The sequence below is a fragment of the Mya arenaria genome, chromosome 17, assembly GCF_026914265.1.
Source record: "Mya arenaria isolate MELC-2E11 chromosome 17, ASM2691426v1".
NCBI lineage: Eukaryota > Metazoa > Mollusca > Bivalvia > Myida > Myidae > Mya > Mya arenaria.
Genome location: NC_069138.1, coordinates 21,104,218 through 21,130,730, shown reverse-complemented (window position 1 = coordinate 21,130,730; position 26,513 = coordinate 21,104,218). Strand labels below are relative to the sequence as shown.

The following is a 26,513-nucleotide window of genomic DNA, read 5'->3' as shown; positions in this document are numbered from 1 at the left end:
TAAATCCGAATGAAAATAACGGGAAAACAATGTTATCTTCGGAATTTGGGCAACGCTTCAGATAGTAATGCTCCTCCACATTTGTTCTAGTTTATCAAAGTAAAAACGAAAGTAGGCTATTTTTATTCAGATTACATTGAATGCATAAAGAACACGTAGTTTAAACATGTCTGGAGTGGAAGGTTTGTAAAAGTTACTTTTTTTGTATACCATATGTTGTCTTATTGCTCATTTACAATAAGTCAAACTTGTATTCAAAACTCCTTTTACGATACGTTAGATTGTCGAACTGATTTCAATATTAATGTTTCGGTACTTTAAGTCTTCACTTTGAAGACATGTATAATCCAGTTAAATGTTCTGATTAATATGTGCTGCTAATAAGCGTAATATAATATCGATGATACATGTTTATGTGCACATCCGTACATCGAATATAAGATTTCTGTTAAACAATTTGCATACTATTTTTATTCTAAAACTATTTATGAAGTGTATATTTAATGAACCTCAAACGGATTAAGAATACCTTCTATGACTTGATTTTTTCCTTCCAGTTTTTCTTTTTTTTGTTACAAAAAAAACGATAGTAGGCCATTCTCATTCAGCTTTTCTGATATTTTTATAATTGATACGTAGTTAAAAGTGACTCCAGTAGAAGGTGTGCAATATTCATATTTGTATTCTTACATGTATTACGTGTTGTTGTAAAGCTTAAGTGATTAAAATCAGTTATTTGATGTCGGGTTACCTATTTGCTGCATAATACATTAAGAATAAAAGATCTTCGAAAGAATTCTCGTATTGATTAAAATATATTTTGAATGACTCCTATTCTAAAGCTTAAAATAAAGTGTATGTTTACGTATCCGTATCGAATTATGATGAATTAGTTAGATAATTATCTACAATGCATATTTTCAATAGCACATTGAAATCTAATAATACAGCTGGAGTTGAAGGAGCTCGGTTCAATGCGTAACTTAACATCTAAAGAGGGACGCCTGACGCGACAATATAGCAATACAATAAAGTATTTCTGTAATGATGACTTAACCTAAAAGCGTCTTCGGTTATGACAATTACACATTTATGGCAGGTCACCAAATATATATGTATATCTGTACAATTGTAAAATGTTTATATAATTGTTACTTTGGTGCTTAAGTTCGTATAACAATATGCGAAATGGGTGCGCTATAAACAGATCTCATGGATTTACATGTTAGTTATTTCATCAGCTGTACACAACATACACGTATAAGAGTACAAATAACCACTATGTGGACATTTGTTACAAGTAGTATCAAGAGTTCTGTCCCTTTTTGCTTAGATGTTTTCGTAAAATTAAATAAGATTATTTAATTTTAAAACGGCCTTTTAAAATTTCTCATTTAGTTTGCAAATAATTTCAAATGAAAAAAGTGGGAAAACAATGATATCTTTAAAATTCGGATACCGTTTCACATAGCAATACTACGCATATGTTCTAGTTTAACAAGGTAAAACGAAAGTAGGGTATTTCCATTCAGGTAACCTGAAATGCATAAATAACACATAGTTTAAGTATGGCTGGAGTAGAAGGTTTGCATATATTTTTTTGTATAATTGGTTGTTTTATTGAACATTTATAACTCATCAAACATTTGAGATACTTTTTATTGTCGATACCTTCGCATGATTGATTTTCATAATAATGTAACTTTAATGTAAGTCTTTACTTTGCATACATGTTGAAGCAAAGGTTGATAGTAGCAGGCATTTTTTGAGTTACATATTCGGGTTAAATATTTTCTTTATAACGTGCGTATATAGAATATCAAAGATTCTTTAATAGTAACTTCGAACATAAGATATCTTAAACAGCTTGTTGTTCTTATTCTGGAGCTTATTCTGAAGAGAATGTTTGAAACATTAAACCGAATTAAATTGATTTTATGTAAATATATACAAATCACCGCATATCATGTTAGGCCATTATGAAAAGAAGATGTCGGGTTAGCTATTGGTTGCGTAATACATCAGCAATAAGATCTCTTCGAAACAATTTGCATATTGATTACAACATATTCTAAATGACTCCTTTTCTGAGACGTATAATGAAGTTTATGTTAGCGAACCTGAATCGAACTTTTAATTATTCCGATACTTATGTACAATTTATATTTTCAATAGCAAATTGCTAACAAATAGTACGATTGAAATTACATGAGAAGCTACCTTTCGAAGAGAGAAACCTTACGTGACAATACAACAATACATAAAATTTAATTCTTTATAAAGACTTAATACAGTAGCATCTTCGGTTATTCGGCAAATTAAACCTTTATGGCAGGTAACAAAATATATATGAATATCTGCACAAAGTTTATATATTTGTTACGTTTCGGTTTATTTTAATAACATCTTGCGAAACTTATAACAGTACAAAAACCGCAAAGTTGACAGTTATGAAAAGTAAAATTAAGAATTGTGTCCCTTTGGTTAAGATAATTCCTATTTTTTCGGAAAAAAGAAACCAAAACCTGTTTACTTTCAAAACTACCTTTTAAAGTTTTCTCAATTAGCTTGAAAACAAATCCAAATGAAAAAGATGGGGAAAGCTAGGTAACGTATTGTCAAGAACGGATGACCAGCAGTGCTTTCAATAAGGCGAGTGCCAGCAATCCTAGTGTTTGTTTCCCTGTTGCAACGCAGCGCATACAATACAAGCGGGGAACCAAATCGCAAACGTTCGCCGGAAAACATGTTTACTGAGCGCCTGACAGTTTTATTTTTATATTGTTTGCTAACAAGTTCAAATTTCATAAAAAACAACAACAAAAAAACATTCTTAAACAGCATCCGGTATAAGTTTGCAAATCCGGTTTACTTGCAAACTTAGTTTTTTTATTATCTTAGATATCAACTTCAAAAGCGACACATAGAAAGTTTGCCCATTAAATAAGAAATATTTTAAGTAAAATTAAAAAAAAAGTTTTAAGAAATATGAAAATTTTAATTCCAAAATTGATTTCTCCCGTTGGCCACCAATTGGATTTTAGGTCCCCCGCGGGTTTTTGGCAAACTCCAATTGGAGAATTTTCCATATGAGCCGAAACGGGGGAAAAAATCAGCAATTTGAAAAAAATCAAATATTACAATTTGGAACAGAAAATTACATTTCTATGTATGTCTGTAGTACTAGATTCATAAACATAATTAAAATCTAATAAATAATCAAAAATTATGATTTTGTAAAAACGGCTCTCCAATTGGGGAAAATTCCAATTGGAGAATTCCACAGTCAATTTCTATAGATAAAAGCCACCAATTGGAGTTCACAGAAGTTGGTGATCACAGAAGTTGGAGGAATCACCAGTTGGAGACTTTCACCGTATAACATCTGCTGGGGAGAAATAAAGTTGTGATATATACATGTCATGATATTATTGCTCATTAATTTAATATTGTAGATTATTCAAGAAAATAACATTGCAAGATGTTACCCGATTTCCAGTATTACATCGGTGTTTTCACTTGTGACGTTGTGTGCAATCTAAAACAGTGATCTTAAATACAACTGCGTCAGATTTGCGAATTATTTATCCTTTTCTGAAGCCTTCTGGTCCTAGATGCTCGAAAATATTAAATACTTTTAAAAAGAATAACTTACTAATTTTCATTTCCTGGTGGGCTCAATTTGTGTCTTTCAGTTAATCGAATAGGTTAGAGAACACCATCTTATATTGTCAGTAGGTACATTAAACTATGTTGACTTAGTGACAAACTTAATTTGATCACTCCAATTTAAAGAAAAAAACCTTTCGATGTGTATCTTTTATCCTATGCAAAAGTGGCTTCTTTTTATTATTTCGTTTCCATCACTCACGGTATGTTATTTTTCTTGTCATATGAAATGGGTACATATATGTATGATAGCACTATCACGAACCTATTACCAGTATAGGTTAAACAATTATTTATAAGTCAGTGATATTATTTATAAATGTTCTATAACATTGTGTATTGACTTAATACTTCGTAAAAAAATAAGCTCAACAATCATTCTTTGTTTCAGAATTCATCCATTTCAAATGATTCTTTGAAAAGGAGCCATTATCTCGGATCACTTATTGTCAGGGTTTAGGAGCTGTAGCTAAAACCAGTGACGAAATTCGTTTACACTCTTAAATTGTGCTCAGTTACATTGAACATCTGCCATAACTGAATGATAGCTTTACATTGATAAATAAGAAGTAAATATATCCAAATACTATTGCAAGGGGTATTTTTTTTGCAAAAGTGTATAGCCCTTCACGCAATTCATGATAGTTTAAAAACTCATGTCTTGAATGACACTATCTTTGATCTACCTGTTTGCATGTTTTTGTTCGTTTATCAAATATACGCATGTACTTTGCTTATCAATATCATGTCCACGTGTTTGTGAATGGAGGATAAAGATACTGTAATAATGTTTCAAAGATGAATATCGTTAAACACGTTGATTAAATATTAACATATTTTTAAATCACATTTATGAGAGTTAGGCGAAGATTTTGTGATGGATTTTATATTTGCTACTGTACAATAGGGGAGGTTACTGCGTAGGAGACGAACATTTTCTTAAACCGGTTTAGCATCAAATCAAGTAGGACCTACTCCGGTGACCTCAGACGAACATTCGTGTAAAAAATGGATTGAAATGGACAATCATAAACTTTTGGGCTATGGACTTATTGAAGACAACTGTATGGTAATTCTAAATGCCGTTTGTTTTCATGATGGTTTAAATGATAAGAATTGTTTGTTATTTTTGATCACGCACAGGTATGCCCCCCCCCCCACATAGTGACATTACTCCGCAAAGCTTTGTCTGCTTTTTCCCCGCAAAATTTCCTCGGGAATGGGCGTAACCTAGGTTCCCTTTGGTGCGAGGACATTTTACCATCAGTTCATTCCTGCAGGGAAGGAATTTAAGCGGGGGTTAGTCCACCTAAATGGCCTTCAGTCTTTTGAAGATTTTTAGACTATGGCAGACTCGAGACAGGGATACATAATGTAGTTAGTGTCGGTTAGAACCAGCCGCCCACCCGGGTAGCCCAGTTGGTTAGAGCGCCATGCTAGTGTTCCGGCGGTCGTGGGTTCGAGCCCCACACCGGGCGCACTTTTCCTCCCAGGTTAACTTTAATAACAAATGTCAAAATAATAAAAAAGTATCCCTGATTGCTAATTATTGTAGCTTTATAAAGCCGGGGTTGGCTGAACCGAAAATCCCACTATTCCCCGGACCTGGGGAGTTCATGGTTACAATTGACTGCAATCATTTTTTTGAGAAAAAAAAGGTAAAAAAGTGTTAAAAAAGTGTTATTGTTTATCCTTCAAACTAAATTCAATTGACGCCAAGTCTATTGCTAACTATTGCACCAGTCAATTGTACATAGAAACAGTTATTCTTCACAATCATGTGCTTATTTGTTTGTCATACTGTACCAAATTATTTGGGAATATTGTTAGCACATGTTTTAATAATACCATTTTACCTCAGGACAATTTTTCAATAAGAACTCAGTCAAGTATGAAATATTTCCATTTTGGAAGAATGCTGTAGATCTTTTACATTTGAAGATGGTTATTCTTTAAAAAGTGTCAAAATTTGAGTAGATCTATGGTAATGCAATTAGTAGCTCAAAATTTTAATCCTTCAATTGTTATTTTAAAAACTGTTTTACTTAATGATAAAGGAAAATTATTCATTTTATTTAACAGATGTACACAAGAAGGTATGCAATTCTAATTTTGTTAATTTTATCCAAAATTGAAAACTTATGGCTAAGTATCTGTAGATGTTGATATATATTATATATATACAATTGACTGTTTTTATTGCTTATTAGTGTTGGGAATCGGACTGAAATATTACTATAGATAATCGGTTTATGAAAACAATCAATGATCGATTATTAATCGTTTTAATCATTATTTAACTATCTTAGGTCATCATATAAGGCATATAGATAAACTACATGAACCAGTTTAAGAAAAAATGTTCCCTTACAATATTATTTGTACATTTATTTGTATAAATTACATTATTTATTCAGAACGCAACTATACTTTAGTGTTTACAAGTTACTATTACAGATCATGAGACTGCAGGCTCTAAATTTTGTGTACGGTATTGAATACATGTGTAAAGTAAACACAAAGAAAAATATCAATTTCGTTTTGATAATCAGTCAGTAACAAGTAAAACAAACAGTTGAATATTCTGTGTTTTACAAGAACATTTTCTTTCAGAAAACTGAGAATACTAAATTATTACATGATTTAAGAAGTAAACAATACCGGTAACATTTTAAAACCACAAAAGTGTGATGTTGAGAACCAATCCTTTTGCAGTTAAATTACAAAGAAAATTTGTAATAAGGTACTGTAGTGAGCTACTGACATGATAATATGACTAGATAACACAATATAGTACCACATGAACATTTCAACATTAACATGTATTGACCAGAAACAAAATATATTTTCAAGACAATCTTTTAACTGGTAGTCGGTAGTGGTTACGTCTCTTGTTTCTATAATCGATTGTTCAAATTTCACTATCGATTGTCGCTGATGAAGGCCTTTCCGATCAATTGTCGATTATAACTGATCTTCGGCACAAAACTATTGCTTATACTTCAGCGTTTTGAGATTTCTTTAAGTTTCAAGTAATATTTTTCATATATCAATATAATTTCCATGTTCTTTTTTTTAATAATGATATAGATAGACTATACTAATTAGTGATGTTCTGATGATCAATTATAATGAAAAAATAACTGGTATGTTCCTGAAATCAGTTTTTCTTCTTTCATCTTGTCAATTTTGTTCAGTTGTAATCATTAACAATATGGCTAAAGCAACAACAACATTAATAGTGGGGGTTTTTGGTGAAATTTACTGCCTTACTGCCTTCTTCCCTAGTGAAAACTTGTCCATTTTTCACCATATTTTATATTTTCCAAATTTGATAAGTGGAGATTTCATAACATTAATGAATAAAAAATCTTGAAAAGACTTACTATAAATTAACAAAATAATATATGCATAAAAATCTTTAAAACGTAGTATATAGAATATTTTAGCACAAGCCCACAATCATGCACTGGTGAAAATTATGTCATCAGGGCTTGTTCTAATTCTGAATTTAATATAGCAGGGCTTGAAAAAAAATATATGCCAAGCAATAGAGTAATAATTCATGCTTGTTCATCCCGAACTCCAATTTCGATGATATATTTTGCCATTAAAATATAAATTAGATATTTAAGCCTGATTTTGTATTTTTCCCAATGTCAACTTTTTTTCCCAAATTGTATTGTACAGGTGGTAAAAATAATTCCATAAAATACACTAACTAGATATTTTCAATCCTTTACCTAACATAAGTAGAGTAAAGGATGACGAGTTTTTGTACAAGAATAAAATTACAAGTACGGTACCAGGTATTGTCAAAAAATATTTCTTCTATTAATAAACAGCAACGTGAGTGGAACTGATTACCAATAGTCAAACCAGTGTGTGTATACCACGCGATTATTACCGACATTTGATAAAGTCAGTAGTTTCATCAAACGCTTCGCCCGTTTTCAAAATCATGTTTTGACAGTGCTCCGTCCGACGGCCGTATTGTGAAAAGGTTTGTCGAAGTGTTTAAAGCAATTAAACTCGCAATCAAACTCTGGTAAATGGCCGAAAGCAAGGCTCCGTAGGTGGCGTAGACTGCGCTTTCTTTCATTTAAAATGGTGAAGAAATAGTAAAGTTATCTTTGTTTAAAGTCTTTTTAGCTCACCTGTCACTTTGTGACAAGGTGAGCTTTAGTGATCGCCTTTTGTCCGGCATGCATCGTGCGTCGTCCGTCAACAATTTACTTAAAAGACATCTCTTCCTTAACCGCTTGGCCAATATTTATAAAACTTCATAGGGATGTCCCTTGGGTGGTCTTCTATCAAAGTTGTTCAAAGAATTCAATTCCATGCAGAACTCTGGTTGCCATGGCAACCAAAAGGAAAAACTTTAAAAATCTTCTTCTCCCAAACCACAAAGCTTAGGCCGTTGATATTTGGTAGTTAGGATCACCAAATAGTCCTCTACCAAGATTGTTCAAATTATGGCCCTTGGGTCAAAATTGGCCACGCCCCGGGGGGTCATGGGTTTTCTCTATATGTTTATAGTGAAAACTTAAGAAATCTTCTCCTCTGAACTTACTTGGTCTAGAGATTAGATATTTGGCATGATTCATCGTCTAGTGGACCTCTACAAAGTTTGTTCAAATTATGGCCCTGGGGTCAAAATTGGCCCCACCCCGGGGGGTCATGGGTATTTTCTATATGTTTATAGTTAAAACTTCAAAAATCTTCTCCTCTGAACTTACTTGGACTAGAGCTAAGATATTTGGCATGATTCATCGTCTAGTGGACCTATACAAAGACTGTTCAAATTATGGCCTTGGGGTCAAAATTGGCCCCGCCCCGGGGGGTCACGGGTATACTCGATATGTTTATAGTTAAAACTTCAAAAATCTTCTCCTCTTTAAAACTTACTTGGACTAGAGCTTAGATATTTGGCATGATTCATTGTCTAGTGGACCTCTACAAAGATTGTTCAAATTATGGCCCTGAGATCAAAATTGGCCCCGCCCCCTGGAGGGTCATGGGTTTTCTCTATATGGTTATAGTAAAAAAAATCAAAAATCTCCTCTGAACTTACGTTGCTTAGAGCTTAGATATTTGGCATGATTCATCGTCTAGTGGACCTCTACAAAGATTGTTCAAATTATGGCCTTGGGGTCAAAATTGGCCCCGCCCCGGGGGGTTAGGGTATTCTCTATATGTTTATAGTGAAAACTTCAAAAATCTTCTCCTTTGAACTTACTTGGACTAGAGCTTAGATATTTGGCATGATTCATCGTCTAGTGGACCTATACAAAGACTGTTCAAATTATGGCCTTGGGGTCAAAATTGGCCCCGCCCCGGGGGGTCATGGGTATACTCGATATGTTTATAGTTAAAACTTCAAAAATCTTCTCCTCTTTAAAACTTACTTGGACTAGAGCTTAGATATTTGGCATGATTCATCGTCTAGTGGACCTCTACAAAGATTGTTCAAATTATGGCCCTGAGATCAAAATTGGCCCCGCCCCCTGGGGGGTCATGGGTTTTCTCTATATGGTTATAGTAAAAAAAATCAAAAATCTCCTCTGAACTTACGTTGCTTAGAGCTTAGATATTTGGCATGATTCATCGTCTAGTGGACCTCTACAAAGATTGTTCAAATTATGGCCTTGGGGTCAAAATTGGCCCCGCCCCGGGGGGTTAGGGTATTCTCTATATGTTTATAGTTAAAACTTCAAAAATCTTTTCCTCTGAACTTACGTGGCTTAGAGCTTAGATATTTGGCATGATTCATCGTCTAGTGGACCTCTACAAAGTTTGTTCAAATTATGGCCCTGGGGTCAAAATTGGCCACACCCTGGGGCTGATGGGTTTTCTCTATATGTGTTATAGTGAAAACTTAAAAAATCTGTGCAATATATGACAGGTGAGCAATTCAGGGCCATTTGGCCCTCTTGTTTTAAATCAAAATATTGCCTTCTGACGTAGCATTTATGACGCAATTTATCACGTGGTTTACACACACTGCAAACAGGAACTGATTCCCAACACTTTAGTTCTTTAAGCATTCTGTGCAACTCTCCAAACTTGCCCCAGGGTCTGAAGTAAAAAAAAAAATGACTTCATAAATATTCTGCTTTGTGGCATGTTATTAAATGCTTGATCAACACATATCCACTGAATATTATATATATCTTAAAATGTCTGACCTCATCAAATACAAAAGAATCAGTTACTACAATTCAAAAAAAAGATTTTGGTATTAATTTTCTGTCACATAGCTTAGACTTTAAAATTCTAATTAGCTCTTAAAACATGATTTAACATAAGTCATATATGCACTTGCCACTTGACCATTACAAGTTAAAAGGCCATAAATCACTGACTGTGTAAATCACTGATGGTGCAATCAATTGGAAACAAATGGAAATATTACTAGATTTTGATTGGATGCCTCCATTCAGAGTTTATTATATATCAGGATTTTGATCCAATCACATTGTGTGTTATACCTAATCTGATGACAAAACAATTTTTAGGCGGAGCTAAATTAGTCCCACCCAATCAAGAAAGGAACATTACTTTGAATTTGTGTCATTAAGAAACAAAACTCTTCCATATTTCTGTATATTTTCTAAGCATTCTCGTTCATTTAGAATGTCAAGTGTCATCTTTGATCCCATTTCTAAATGTAAATAAAATCCCGTATTGCTGTTAGCATTTCTTATTACATCATCATATCATTTTATGTTTAAATAATTGCTTTGCTTATTTATTAGACTAGTTAATAGTGAAACGAATATGGAATTCTTTATAATTGGAGATTTTGGATATGGAAATTTAAGGGGTTTGCTTTAAGAATGAAGGCAATGAAAAATAATACATTTTACATGTATAAAAAAAGTTGTTAAAATTCAAATCTAAATCATACTCTTTACCTGAAAAAGATTTTATTTATTTATTTTTTTATTCTTGAAGTACAGATATATATATGTCATATTTTCCATTTTAGAATTTTTAAAGAAAGTTGAAGAACTTGAGAAAAAGAAATTTTAGAAAGAAAATTTTCAGTCATATGATTAAGTGAATGTATCAGTTAGTCAGAGACCTAATGTTCTACTTTGCTTTGCAAATGCTTTGTCTTTTTAATTGTAGTGCAGTGAAAGTTGTGTTTCTTTTATGATATATGGTACTCTTTATAATAGGAGATTTTACTTAATCATACCCTCATTGAACAATTTCTTATAATATAAGGGAATGGTTTCTGGAGGAAAAATAATTAAAGTAATAGATTTTATAGTATCAAAAAGGCTATTGATTGAAAGTATTAAATTAAATCTTTATCAAACTCTTCACTTTGATAATAATTTAAAAATTGAATGATTCTAAAAATATCGAGCTATATGTAATAATTTAAACAAATTTGAAGAGCTTGAGAACCAGAAATTTACAACTTTTAATATTTAGTGTAGCATCTTTTCTGTACTAGGTAGTGTCAAGGTTTTTTCTGCAGTCCTACTGTGGGGACATTTAAAAGTGTCTGACAAGTTTATGATATACACAGAATGGTGTCACTGTTTCCCACAAGGATCATAAAAACAATTAAAAGGCCTTTTTTCAAAGAACGAAGTCATTCAATACATAGGAAAAGCAATAAATAAGGCCATTTCATAGTAACTTAAATTTAGACTTAGAAAAAGAAAACTTACAAGTATGGTGGTGCCTAGAATTATGCTATTTAAATGACTTATCAGTATGTGGAAAATGCAGCTATTATAATTTCAACAACTTTAAGGTTTAAATGACAGTATATTAATTATACCCCCCAAAACAAAGTTTGGGGGGGGTATACTGGAATCGGGTTGTCCGTCTGTCCGTCTGTCTGTCTGTCTGTCTGTCCGTCTGTCCGTCCGTTTTTTTTGTCCGGGATTCATCTTTGTCGTTATTGAACAAATCTTTTTCAAACTTTCAGATATTAATGGCCATGATGTAAACTTGCGCCTCTGTGAAATTGGTACGGGTCACTTGACCCTGACCAGAGTTATCTCCCCTTGATGTGTTAAAGTAGGCAAAATAAGCCCTGTCCGGGATTCATCTTTGTTATTATTCAACAAATCTTTATCAAACTTTCAGAAATTAATGGCCATGTTGTAAACTTTCGCCTCTGTGAATTTGGTACAGGTCACATGACCCTGACTGGAGTTATCTCCCCTTGATGTGTTAAAGTAGGCAAAATAAGCCCTGTCCGGGATTCATCTTTGTTATTATTCAACAAATCTTTATCAAACTTTCAGAAATTAATGGCCATGTTGTAAACTTTCGCCTCTGTGAATTTGGTACAGGTCACATGACCCTGACTGGAGTTATCTCCCCTTGTAGGCAAAATTAGCTTTGTCCGGCCTAACTCCAGGGCAAACAACCTAGACATGGAGGGGTGGGGGGTATTCGTTAGTCTATGGCTTACAGTTCTAGTTATGAATTATTATTCACAAGTAGTTTTAAGGTCAATATGTTTTAAATTTTATTGGGACTTTCCTTAGTGGCGGTGGGGGACAATATTGTGTGAGTGTTCTTCAGGGTTGGAGCTGTGGAGGATGGTATATTAACGTTGACACACTTTAATAATTGTTGACACTCAAATAGGATTATCAAATATATATTTTGATATTTAAAATATCCAATCAAGTTCCATTTCTTGAAACACATATATGATATGTAAACGTGAATTAATCACCAAATTATAATAAATTAAAGCTGCACTCTCACAGATTTACCAATATTACAACTGTTTTTTTATTTTTGTCTTGGAAAAAGCAAATTTTTGGTAAATATAGATCTGCAAATCAATGATTGAAGATTGCTGACAAAAGCTAACATCAAAGATTGGCATATTTCGGTCAGAAATTAATAATTAATGGCTTAAGCCTTACTAACGATTTAAGAAAACTGCATAAAACATTAATATATATGTGTGGCATGTTAGTATTAAAAGTTTAGCAACTAAAAAAGAACACAAGTCATGCATTCAGTGACATATAAAACAATAAAATTGTATTGTTCAGAATTTAAGATATAAAGAAGAATATAGTAAAATTAATGTACATTTTTATTTATTTTTAATTCAATATACATAAATCACAGACCTATAAACCATAGTTTATAGGTCCATGACAATATATCATTGAAGGCTACTGACCCTGATCAAATTTTGATAAGAAATTTTTCAGTAGCAACTCTCTGACTGTTATCTTTGCCTTCATCTAAAAGCACCTAGTATTGTCATGGTAACTGTCTTTACTGTGTATAATTAAGATCTTAGTTGGTCATTTTCCTACTGATATAAATTTATTAAATATAGTCAATTTGCCTGCTAATAGTTTAATTGATCTTATTGACAAAATAAATTGGAATGGTTGAAAAAAGCATATCATTAAAATTTGCTGTTGGAATATATTCTGTGGAATAAATAATAGAATTATATAGAGATATATATAGTTACTTTAAATAAGTTTTGTTTTTAACTAAATTACATAAAAAAATGAATTGAACTGTTGTTTTTTCACACAAAAAATATTTGTTCATTCCTGGATCTTTTGATGAAAAAAATATGTTTTAGATCACCTGCATCATTGTCATAAAAAAACATTAGCCTATTCAGATCACTAAAACTCAAAACATGTTCAAGAAGTGAAAGCCCAAAATTGGCAATTACTGAGACAAATGAACTTGGTTTTGTTATATATCGGTGTGTGTATATCACATGATATGTGCAGTCACAAATGCTGCAACAGTAGGCAATATTCCTTTGAATGACTTAAAAGTTAAAACAGAAGACAACTTTTATTTTTCTTCACCATTTTGAATTAACTAAAGGACAGACTATACAGCTGCAAAGAGCCCTGTATTTGTTTTCTTACCGGTGTTGATAAGATGATTACTTTTCTCAAACACTTTAAAGCTGCACTCTCACGGATTTACCATTTTGACAAATCTTTTATTTTTTGTCTTTGAATGAGCCAATTTTTGCCAAAATATCTGCTATAAGTGATATAAGACTGCTGACATAAGATCTGACTAAACTAATTTTAATGGCATAAAGCATTACTAACAGTTTAAGAAAAATGCACAAGTATCCATTTTTTAAATTAAAATCGGTGATCTGATTTTTTGTCAGCACTCTTATATCACTGGTTTCCATTCATTTTCGCATAAAGTGGCTCATTCCAAGATAAAAAAAAACTTTTTCAAAACGATCAATCTGTGAGAGTGCAGCTTTAATATACCTGTAAAGACTTGTCATAGTGTGCCAAGAAACTAAACTCTCAATCAAACTTTGGTAAAAGATCAAATGCGGGGCTCTGTGTGTGCGGCATAGACTGTGCTAATTTTTATTTAATATGATGAAGAGCTAGTTAAGTTATCTTCATATGAAGCAAAAAAAATGTTTCAATACCCTGTATGAATTTTCTTCACCGGATATTGATTCATAAAAAAACTTGCTGTAGGGTGCGGAGCTACTTTTCGCTATATGTCTAAATGGAAAAATCTTCTCCTCAGATCCTGCTGGCCTGTTTTCAAAATAATGTCACAGAAATGTTCCTAAGGTTACCATCTGTCAAATTCCTTTACCGTATGTTGATCCATAAAAAATATGGTTTCAGAAGGGGGGGGATTAGTGGGTGTGGTAGTGGATCTTCACCAAAAGTGTTCAAATGTCCCTAAAGTGAAATATAGCCCTGAGTTATTTACACCCCATAAAGTAGTAGTCTTACACATTTATTTGTTCATGTTCTGTCAACAACTATGCCGTGTTATTTCAATTTTTATATAAATTATATTGTATTATGAAATATCATTGATAATATAATTATGTAGGATTTGAAAAAACAACAACTGCATACTGTTATAAATAAAATATGTATATTTTACCAATATATTATCGATGTTGGCCTGTCCAATTTGTATTTTTCCGAGAGTCAATTTTGTTCCCCAATGTGCAAGGCACAAGCGGTGAAAATAATTCCAATAAAAGTCACTAATTATTATTATTGTTATTATTATTAATAAACTATTACTGTTTCAGGAGATAAACAGAAACACAGAGGTGCTATACTTTCTGATGGAAAAGACAACAAAAGCATCTCCCATCATTTTGGCGTGGCTCAGATCAAGAGGAGAAATTTAAAAAAGGTAATAACTGAGCAACTAAGAACATGCAAGTTGCACTGGTTAGAGTGTAAGACCCATCTCGCTTCATGAGAATTGATAATCATTAAATCAAGAAATTGAATGTAAGTGTCTTGTCTTTTGCAGTGTTTTTGAAATAGAATTTATTAAAAAAAAAAACTAAATTATTTTTTAATATGATTGTGAATGTGTGATGTTTTCTTCTGATCATTCTCTCTCAAAACCAGATATAGCAAACATATTTCAAGTTGTAGATTTTTTTGTTTTACTTGTAAATATAGTTCTGAGGTTGTATTTTAGGCAAAGCCTTTTTATTCTGCTCAATACAAACTTATTTTGTAAGAATTATGGCCCTTTGTAATTTTTAAACAAATACATTTTTTTTTATGTTTTTGTAAGCCCATTATAAAGGGACATTTAATATTTTCACCAGCTGCATTATAAAGTCAGACCGAAAGTGTCCAGTAAGTGTTCAAACAATAACTAATTTAGAATCCTTTCTCAAATCAGGTGAGCAATATATATAGGGCCATCTCTGTGTTTGTCTGACAAAAAAACAATAATAAATATATTTGAGTTAAATTGACAAATATTGTTGTAAAATGTTTTGTGAAGACATACAATTGGATTACTTTTGGGTTAATAGGATTATGGTTTCTGCACATAAAAATATTTAGAATAATATTTGGGTCAGTCGGTTCATGTTCAATATTACTGATAGTATAAGTGGAAGCAGTGACTTAAAATAAATTACCAAACAGTTTATGCTCAATTGCTTTGAGTTAACATACAAGATATGACACTTGGAATACTAGATCTTGGTGGCATAAATAAAAGACCTTGTTTTGTCACATTAACTTGTAATCAAGCACTAACTTCCTCTAAATTCTCTTCAGGTGATGGTTGGGCACAAACAAGAAGACATAGATCACAGGCGTATAGCATATGAGTAGACAGGAGTTTCACACTCTGCCAGACTTACTTCCTCAGACGAGCAGATTTAGGCTTCTCAAGATCACGCACTGCACACTAAGACATAGTCTTTGACCACTACAACAAGGCCTTAGGGGATGAAAGTACAGAGGGGTCCAATTGAAATCAATTCTGTGCTGCATCATTTCTTTATTCTAGAGGTTGATGGACATGATTTATGGCATCAAGTGTGCAGTTTGTCAACTAACTATCAACACAGCAGTCTTGTTCACCAGCTGCTCAACTTGAGCTTTTAGCTTTATTGCTTGAAGCCACTGTATAAGAGGAGGGAAGGTGCAGACTCATCAAAAAGTCTCAAGGTTGAAACTAGGAAGAGAAGTTTGTCAAGAGTGTGAATATTTGCTTTGAAAACAATTGTTACAATGATTTGGTTTCCTTTGAAACTTGATACATACTATGTGTATGTTGAATGAATTGAGATGCTTAAATAAAGAACCACTATTCAAATATCAGGAAACTGCATTTTTCATACTAAATTGGTAAATGATGTCACCATTTCCTGTATGTATTTAGATAAGATATGTTTCCACAATTAATATTTTTAGGGACTATTTCTCAACGTAATGAAATAGATTAAATTTGTACAGCGTTATATGAGCTTAATATGTGTTTTCTGTTTCCTTGAAATTGATGAAAAATTGTCAGAAGGTAATGAGACCAGTATCCATTACTGCAATTATACAATAAAAAATACAGGGACAAGCCCACTGCTCATATAATATGATTAAACCTTGTTTAGGGGCATGAGGCAAACAGAGTTACTTTCAAATGTTAAAGATGCACTCTCACACTTTGGATGTTTTGACAACTGTTTTCATTTTTAGCTCTACTGGCCAAAGGCCAGAAGAGCTTATGCGATGGTAATGTGTACGTAGTATGTGCGTCTGTAAACAATCCTCGTTTACATGATACAGCCTACAGTTCCTTTCGAAAACCAGCCAGATCCGCCCATGTATGCCTAGTTTATGGGCCTTGATAGTATACAAAAATCAGTGTGTCAGTAGGCAATTGCTCGTTAACATGATACAGCCTTTTTGATTGTATCTCAATGAAACTTGTACAGTATCTACATATCCATATGAGCTCGGTTCCTTTCGAAAACCAGCCAGATCCGCCCATGCATGCCAAGATTATGGGCCTTGATAATAAAAAAAAATAGTGTGTCAGTAAACAATTGCTCGGTAACACGATACAGTCTTCAGTTTTGATTGTATCTTGATGAAACTTGTCCAGTATATCCATTAGAGCTCAGTTCCTTTCAAAAACCTGATCTGCCCATGTTTCCTGGATTATTGGCCTTGAAATTATTAGATGATGGGCCTTGATAGTATAAAAAATGCTATTTTGTAATAAATGCTTGCGAATATGATACAGTCTTCAGTTTTGAGTATTCAGATACCCATAAGGCGTTGGTTCTTTTCGAAAACAGTGATGTTGACCACACAAACCCAGCCAGTAGAGCATAGGCCCTTTTGGGCCTCTTGTTTGTTTTGGATTGGTACCATCCAGTCTTTGCGAAAAATGCATGGAAACCAGTAATATAAGACTACTGACAAAAAATTCAATTGCAGACTTTTTTATTTAAGTTAAAACATTGATGTTTTATGCACTTTTCTTAAACCGTTAGTAACATTAATCTTTGAAGGAAATATGAAATCTGGGATTTGATGTTTTGTCAGCAATCTTTTACCATTGGTTTGCTGATATTTACGCAAAAATTTGCTCATTCCAAGACAAAACAAAAGTTGTTAAAACGGTATATCTGTGAGAATGCAGCTCTAAATGTTTTGGCAAACATGTTTTTGATTTGGCAGCACAATCTATCTTGAACATTGCTTGATTTTACTGCTGTATTAGAAATTACAGGGGTAATGGGGGATTTTTTTTAGTGTTTTTATTGCTCTTTGTGATTCATACAGTCATACTTCATTCCCCAGGGCACAACTTACAAATAGACAGAACAGGAAAATGGTCATTTTAAAAGGTCAAGGACAATGCAAGTTGAACAATCATATTGTTCATGGCTTGTATTTTTGGTATATTTTGTTGCATATATGCTATAAAAAAGTTGAAAGTTAAAAATAACTTCATAGTTAAAATGATGGCTTTGAATGGTTTTGTCAGTTGAGAAACAGCACTATTAAGAAATATGTTAATGGTACTTTATTATTTTAATCAATTTTAGATATTTGTATGAAAATTATTATCTTATTTTGTACATGAGACCTTTTAAACAGTTATTTATAATTTAACAATGTGTAAATGATCAAAACTTAAAGCTGCACTTTCACAGATTGTCATTTTAGACACTTTAAAAATTTTGTCTCAAAAGCTGATTTGGTTATCATTCCTTTAATTCAGTCATATTAGATAATTCACAATAGAACCAATCAAAAATGTTTGGTAAGACTGCCGAAAAGTTCATTTACATTAAATTGTTCGTAATGCTACTATACACATAAAACATCATTTTAGCCATAAATATGACAAAATGCAATCTGATCTTATTTCAGAAGTCTTATATCACTTAAAATTGGGTCTATAGATGCAAAAAATGGTCTATTTATAGACCAACAATAAAAGAGTGCCGGTAGTCAAAACGATCAATTAGTGAGATTGCAGCTTTAAATACACCTTTTTCAGTCCGCTGTAAAATTCCAATGGTTTGCCTCAATCTTTAAAGCTAGCATACTGTTTAATTGACAGCCATACTTTTTGTTTAAAAGTGTCATGATATGTTTGTACAATGTGTTTATATAATTCATTAAAGAAGTCAAAACAAATTTGTTTATCTTGTAATTTGTTTTCTATTATTTAAATGACCCAGACGAAAATTGGGAACGTCAGTGCTAGTCCTTTTACTGCTAATATTCAATGAAGTTTCTATTGGTGTAGCAGCAAGGAGGTGTTACATTAAGGATGCATCATATAAACCAAATTATACATTCATATATGCACAACATACAGGCGTGTAGCCACCTATACGTGAATACGCGGCTGAAAAAAACATGGTTCTGAAAAAAACAACACTGAAGTAGCAGTATGCGAACTTGACTACATGATCCAAAAACTGGTTATTTTCCAGAATGCACTAGATTGCACCATGGTTTTCAAAATTTTCTGAGGGGGGCATGCCCCCGAACCCCCAGCACATTTATGAATCCACATGAATAGAGGGGTAGCTACGCCCCTGGCATTATTGAAACCACAGTGTGGCTAAACAACACTTGTATGATTATCCTACGCAGTGATCTCCCATGGAAAATGCAATCGTCAAAGAATCTAAAGGGGATGTTTATAAACTTTATATGGACTAGATTTGAAATACACCAAGTGTTTAAAAATGTTGATTTCAGTCACGAAGAGAATCAACCATACTCCTCACTTGTTGGAGTAAGATGAAAAGTCCACTTACCGCGGGAAAGAAAGTACATTGAAAATATTCATTTGATTCAATTGACTTTATCTTTTTATAAATATGTTGCAATACATAAAATACGTTATTTTTTTTTATAATTGTTCACCCATGTTGAATTTTATTTGGCAAATTTATTAGAGATTTATATATTAAGAAACTCAGTTTTTTAGTATATGAATGGTTTGGACCGGCTTCCTCAGCCGCTAAAGGGATATGTTTATGACATACTTTTTTAAATCTTTCTCACTTGAGTATTTGAGTGAATTTAAGTGAAGCGTACAGGGTTTTCAAAAATGCATCTTTTACTTGGATTTTATAGCTTGTTATTACGAAATAAAGTATTGTGAATCAAACTAAGTGTTAAAGCTAAGCTATTGATGGCTGGAACCCTAAATGTTGATATGTGCTAAAATATATAGTCTTTGAAGTCCAAAATTTTGAAATGCGTTACAAACACGATTCAACAAAAGGCTGTTGCACAATCAATTGATTGACATAATCTTCGAGTATGTGTTATCTGCACCGGCATGGGCTTGCTCCCATCTTTTTTTAAAAATGCAATTGAAGTATAAAAGAAAATCAACCTGGTTACTATTATTTCTGCAAATTCAGTACCAAGGAGTAAAATAAATATAAGTGTTCAGATGCATTACGAGAAAAAAAATATGTCTGGTGTTAAAACATGAGAGAGTCTCTTTAAACAGAAAAGTTTTGGCAGATAGTCAGTCAGATGATCATAATTGTATAAATAATAGCTTTTAAACGTCGTCATTCCTGTTCATCAGAGGTAGGATGATAAATATAATGCATAGCATCATCGCACTGGAGTACGAGAACGTTGTATACAGAGTATGTTTAAACTGAACATGCGTCTGTTTATTTCGATGTCCTAAAACGTTTAAACTGTTTAAAGGAACTATAGTATAGTTACACATAGTAAATGATAGTATGTTGCTTTGTTACACATACTATGTTGTGTTATATAAAACAAAAACGTATTTACCATTACATGTTGTATATACACGTTGACATGTTTTATGAAAATATATATGTTTATGTAGATGATGTACATTGTACAAGTCTAAATAAAAATGTCTGTCTGTCTGTCTATAACATTATGAAACAACAATTCTGATTACAGAAACTCATTGGCTCAATCTTTCCACATCCGCCCCTCCTTCAGAACAGAAATTGAATGGCTTAAAATGTTGGGCCGGGGTAGGTGTACTCCTCTAATTTATAGTCCGAAATAGGGCATTTTTATCTTAATATTGTATTTTCCCCGATATTGACTAAGAATGTATAAACGGACGACTGACCCCCCCCCCCCCCCCACTGAATCTGCAATTGAGTACATGTATTAATACCGTCTCCGTAGCCTATTGGTTAAGGCGTAGCCTATTGAAGTCGTAGTCGTGGGTTCATTCCATGGTCCATTTAGCTCGATCCCTTTGCCGCGTGATGCCTGCCTCTCGGTACTTTAAGGATGAAAGTGGTTTAGTGGTGTAGGTTTCTGCTTCTTACCCATGACTATGTGGGTTCGATCCCTACCAGGGCTATTATCTCATGGATGGCCTCTCAAAAATGACACAGTAACAGTTTCTAGCCAGGAAACGGACTAGAGAGTGATTTTATCAGCTAATCACCTTTAGCAAAATCGAGCTTGTTTATTTTAGTTAGATTTAACCAATGAAAGTTGTACCCCTTCATCGGTGCTTTGAAAAATAATTAAAGGACCCTGTTTGAAGCAAGTGCTTGCGCTTTCACGGGTAATCCTTGACCGAGTGGTCTTAAACATTCAGTGTTCTCTAACCTTAAAGTCGATTAAAATTTCAATATTATAACCAAGTACCACCAGGAAGTATCTTTGGGAAATGCAAAATTAAGCTAACAGTTTGATTTTTTAGATTTATTAGTGAAATATGCATTTTGATAAAACAGTTTTCTGAAAAGGAATAATAAAACTACACATCTGACGCAGTTGTATATAATAAAACTGCTTTAGATTACACACAAGTTGAAAATGCCGATGGTATACGCGAAATCAGGTAACAACTAACATCTTGCATTTGTTATTTTCTTGAATATTCTATCAATATTAAATTAATTAGCAATTATATGATGACATGTATATATCCCAACTTTTTTTTAACCCAGCAGCTGTAATACTGTGGAAATCTCCAACTGGTGATTTCTCCAACTTCTGTGTTCTCCAACTTCTGTATTCTCCAATTGGTGAATTTAATCAATAGAAATTGACTGTGGAATTCTCCAATTGGAAATTTCTCCAATTGGAGAACCGTTTTTACAAAATCATAATTTTTGAATTTTTTTTAGATTTTAATAAAGTTAATAACTCTAGTACTCAAAACATAAATAGAAATGTAATTTTCTGTTCCAAATTGTAATATTTGATTTTTTTCAAATTGCTGATTTTTCCCCCGTTTCGGCTCATATGGAAAATTCTCCAATTGGAGTTTGCCAAAACCCCGTGGGGGACCTAAAATCCAATTGGTGGCCAACGGGAGAAATCAATTTTGGAATTAAAATTTTCATATTTCTTAAAACTTTTTTTTTAATTTTACTTAAAATATTTCTAATTTAATGGACAAACTTTCTATGTGTCGCTTTTGAAGTTGATATCTAAGATAATAAAAAAAATAAGTTTGCAAGTAAACCGGTTTTGCAAACTTATACCGGATGCTGTTCAAGTTATTTTTTTCAGATAAATAATTTGCATACAGCTATTACCCACGGCTTTCGTACCTTACTGAAATACTTGTCTCAGACCAGACTCTGTATTTAAAAGGTTTTTCTCCTTACCCCATTTTATAATATTCAGAAACAGAGAACATTTTGGCTATTTGAACACATAAACGTCTACAACATAAACAATATTATAAACAGAGACATTTTTGGACTTCATTGTTATCTCTAAGTGTAACATTTTAACAGTAAAATTGTATGGTATGATTTGATCGTGGACAACGCCTGCATACCGGCGCACTCACTAATAGTAATGACATAAGCCGCAGACGTGGAAGGACATTAAAGCTGATTACACTGTCAATGTGTTTGCTCCCATATATTTTTGTAAAGATAACATTTTATCTTTTTATTTCAGATGTTAAAAGTGAGAAAATGGCAAAAGATCTTGAAAAGGTTAAGGAACGAAACAACGACCTGCTGCTAAGCATTGCTCAGTTATGCAAAAGGTGATCATACTAGTTTTACTTTTTCAGTAGACAGTAACAGCATGCTGAGAACTTTCCAGTAGGAACGTAATGATAACAACAAATAATGAAAATATATGAAACAAAGAAGGTTTTCGAAACCATACTTGTACGAGTTCTTGTGCATAAATCGAATAAGTGAAAGTTGCAGTTGAATATAATAGTCGTTTGGTTAAATAATCATTTTAACGTGTACCATTAGGACAAGCGACTCCCGCAAAACCGTTTTCTTAAGGATTTTGCAAATGTCACAACTATTCACATAGTTACATGTATTAATTAGATCACAAAGTGTTAATGTGTTATGAACATCGATCTCGCGCTCAAACTTGTAACAAGAACGCGTAACTGGTACTCTAGATGAACACGTACACGTACAAGTATTGTTTCGAAAACTCTCAAGTAATTCATAAACGCATTGTACATGTAGATCAACTAGCTGGTTTAACATTCATTATTTGTATGGAAAATATCAGCCTATGCATGGTTTTAGTAAGTATATGTACACGCGGATTGGAGACAACATAGAAACAAGAAAGTATTTCGTAAAACTGATATTTTAATTAAAGCTATCCTGGTTATGAACGGCAGATATCTCGCGTTTGTTTTGTATAAGCGAATGTCTTAAGGCTTAAATCACGAAAACAAAACATTTAAATTATCGAAAATAAAGGTAAACTATTTATTCGATAAGCTTCGATAAATTTATTTGTTCTGAACATTTTTTTTGCCAAATATCATCACTACAAAAGGCTGATAAATGTTCACTATTTACCTACAGGCCCAACCGCACCTACCCTGAAGTGGTGTTTCTTCTTGGATTACCAGGGGCAGGAAAGAGCGCCATAGTTAACACCATTGTGAAGGCACTCTGTGGGAAGTTTTATTCAAAGGCAGTCACGGGGAAAGGACATGCTGTATCCAAAACGCTTATTCTCCAACGGTATACGTTCTGTATTCGTCCCACCTTTTTGATAGGAGTAGCTTAATATTTATGTAGCTCACGCTTGGTATTATTAAACAGCTTCTTCATCTTATTAACAGGTACTCTCTACTGCAAATACTACACATATATGTCAGTAGAGCATTCCAAAGTCAGAATTGAACTATTCATGATAGATATTGTCTACGTTGACGTTTGCTTGGAATATCTTGCAAGAAGTACCTTTCATTTCAGACATAGGCAGCCGTTAAAGTGGTCAAGCCACTGCAAGTCCATCTTAAAATAATAAAACGCTTTAAATGTCATGTCACTTGATGACGTATAAAGGCGCGCTCACTATATGCAAATCAAACAAAATGACATTAGGAAATCATTTGTTTTAATATTCATTTTAAGAGGACGCTTTCAGCTGTTATTATTTGTGTTGTGTGTTATTTGCTAGTGTTAATTGGCGTTGCTTTTGACTCTAAACAGTACCTTTGTTGTTTTCTTAGCTAACAAACTTGTTCCTGTAGTTGAAATGGTTTAATAAAAGTTTTTGCTTTCTTTAAAGGTTGGTACGGTGTGGCTTACAGGCGAACGAAATGGAGCCGATTGAAAAAAATATTCTTAAAAAAGGCCTGAGTAAACTGCCAACTATTATAGACGCTGCAGGGACAGGAGATGAAGATTCAGAAAAATTCAAAGAGATTCTAAGGGTCTACTTTGGAGGTATCACTCTTATTTACCAAGTTATATAATTGTTTTTCTTTCTGTATTTTATTGTGTTTAATTCTTAATTGTTATAACATTTGCGATTTTTTTGAAAGTACAAGTCAGTACATTTCTGCTGAGGGTCCGATGTTGACTCGTGAGTTTTAACGTTTTGAGTATTCCATTATTACACATACTTTGTGAAAATGGCATATTTTGTAGTTATCTGTCATAGAGTAAACTTGTCAACTGATTTGTTAATGGATACTACTTTATCCAAGCCTTGAGAAGTCATCTTTAAATGATTGAACTATGCCATTGCTTAAACATTTGTTTTCAAAAACTTATTTGTTTGATAATGCGATTGTTGTATTTCCGATAGCTGACTTCCTATAATTCCGATGGATTTGTTATTTATTTACCTATTGGTTAGTTGTTTTGCTTTTGAATACACACTTGTAGGATTCATTTTGTAGTACAATTTCAACAAATGAATGAAACTTTATTTTCTTTTTGTAATGCAGGTTTTGTCCCGTCTGGAACCTCGATTCAGTTTGTAGAAAATTTGCAAAAAGAACACGGTATTGGAACATTACAATATCTTTTGGAAAGTTCTGACGAAAATAAAGTTACAAAAGTGGTGTTTGTGGCTAGTTGCAAACAATCTTTTCCCGAAAAGCTGGTGGAATGCCTTCACTCTGTTTTGCAAGAGTATGATGATCGGAGTGGAAAGCCAAAATGTAAGTTCAACAAAAGAACCTTTACTGATCTGTTGGCGTATTCTTGTGCGCATTATTATTGTAATGTAACAACAGTTATACTAAGGTTTGAATTAATATCCTGTAAGGGTTTTGACTTATGGTCGAGGTTAAAGTGTCTGTACAATGGTGCTTGCACTGACAACGCTGACAATGATACACTAAAGACAATTAATGACAGTTTACTTCGAATATGAAATGAATTATTGTACATATGTTCGTAAAAATATCATTCTTGAAAATTGTACAAATCAACTTTATCTAACGATAGCAAAGTGAAAATAACTGGTTTTGTCATAATTGATGAAATACAATGGAAAGTACAGGAACATTCCTAAAGTGAACAATTCCAGCCCGAACAAGAGCGAGCAAAATGAATAAACGAACAAAAACCACACACAGACACATGTACATAAACCCGATTAGACCAAATACGCATAAAAAGTAACCTATTATATATAATAATTAATACACCATTAACTACTAGTATTGCAAATAAGGAGGGTATGTGCAAAATTACAACCATATTAAAAATTTCTGTTCTATCTAGACCCAGTTGATGTCTTCGTCGTGATAACAAAGTACGATTTGGTCAAAGACCAACATATTTACGAAGCACGCGACAAAGAGGAAGACTATATTACCGAAGAATGTTTCGAAAAGTTTGAAGCAGAGGTTGTCAATAATTTCAGTATAGAAGGTTCAAAAGAAAACAACTGTATCCGTTGGGTCAGTTACGTGGATGGCCATGGCTCCGACAATCCACATATCGACAACATTGCGCTCAGGTTTGTTGAAAAGATGATGCAACCAAGACGGGGTCATGATTACGGGAGACCGTCCAAGGAAGCAGCAGCAAACATGCCTTTGGTTCCTATGAGCAAGATCCTAAAACTCAAAGCAAAGAAAAAGATGGCAGAATTCTTGGGTGTAGTGGATAGAAAATGTTTGTTTATTTTTGCTCTTGTCGTCGGCCTTCTCGCGGTGTTTTACCAGTTGCTTACAAAAGGACTATAGAAGATAACCTTTTTCATTTTCGCACATAAAGAAGGCCAGCCAAATATGTTTTGGGCAAAAGTCCAAAGCACCTACTCCGACATTGCTTTTATTGAATTAAACATACGTTAAACTAGGATAATGTGACAAAACTGATAATCTCTAACACGTTCATGTTGGGTAAATTCTTAAAATACATTCTATAAAAAATACGATATATCATATATTCTATATTTAAATATAAGTATTGCATGCGCTTTGCTGTAACACCGTGAATAATCTTGTTTAAGACAGGTCATTATTTCAACTTGGATTTTTATCAATGATTTTAATTAGATGTTTATTTCGTTTTTTTATGTCATGAAAAAGAGTTATTTTAGTGAAACTATTTTGATTATTTTGCATAATTTTACAACAATTGATTTGATTTTTATGTGTGATGATATACTCACATGTGACATTAGAAATATACTGTATATAGTATTGCTTGTATTTTAGTTATGCCATTTTAAAAGATATATATTTCATACTTTCTATGTAGACTCTGTATATTGTTTCCATAATATGTTTTTGGAATGATAACGATGTTAAATTTAAGCCTAAACTGAAATCCTATATTGCTTTTGTTTGAATAAATAGATGTT

The 26,513-nt window shown here is 32.9% G+C and overlaps 1 protein-coding gene and 1 long non-coding RNA gene across 5 annotated transcripts; both read left to right on the top strand.

Moving 5' to 3' along the window:
* Positions 1 to 26,513, top strand: LOC128223843 (uncharacterized). 2 transcript variants are annotated; one of them, XM_052933274.1, is made up of 6 exons: positions 1 to 182; positions 22,371 to 22,461; positions 23,261 to 23,422; positions 23,976 to 24,133; positions 24,640 to 24,855; positions 25,424 to 26,513. In XM_052933274.1, the coding sequence occupies exons 1-6, from the start codon at positions 167 to 169 to the stop codon at positions 25,888 to 25,890; spliced, it is 1,110 nt and encodes a 369-aa protein (XP_052789234.1). In that variant the 5' UTR covers positions 1 to 166; the 3' UTR covers positions 25,891 to 26,513. The 2 variants fall into 2 exon arrangements, with proteins under 2 accessions (XP_052789234.1, XP_052789233.1); XM_052933273.1 differs by lacking the exon at positions 1 to 182 and adding an exon at positions 21,112 to 21,294.
* On the top strand, positions 3,530 to 18,605 carry LOC128223845 (uncharacterized). Of its 3 annotated transcripts, none has more exons than XR_008259370.1 (3): positions 3,530 to 4,738; positions 14,732 to 14,838; positions 15,732 to 18,605. It is a non-coding gene; the product is annotated as an uncharacterized LOC128223845 (long non-coding RNA). The 3 variants fall into 3 exon arrangements; XR_008259371.1 differs by lacking the exon at positions 3,530 to 4,738 and adding an exon at positions 4,979 to 5,162; XR_008259372.1 differs by lacking the exon at positions 3,530 to 4,738 and adding an exon at positions 5,274 to 5,327.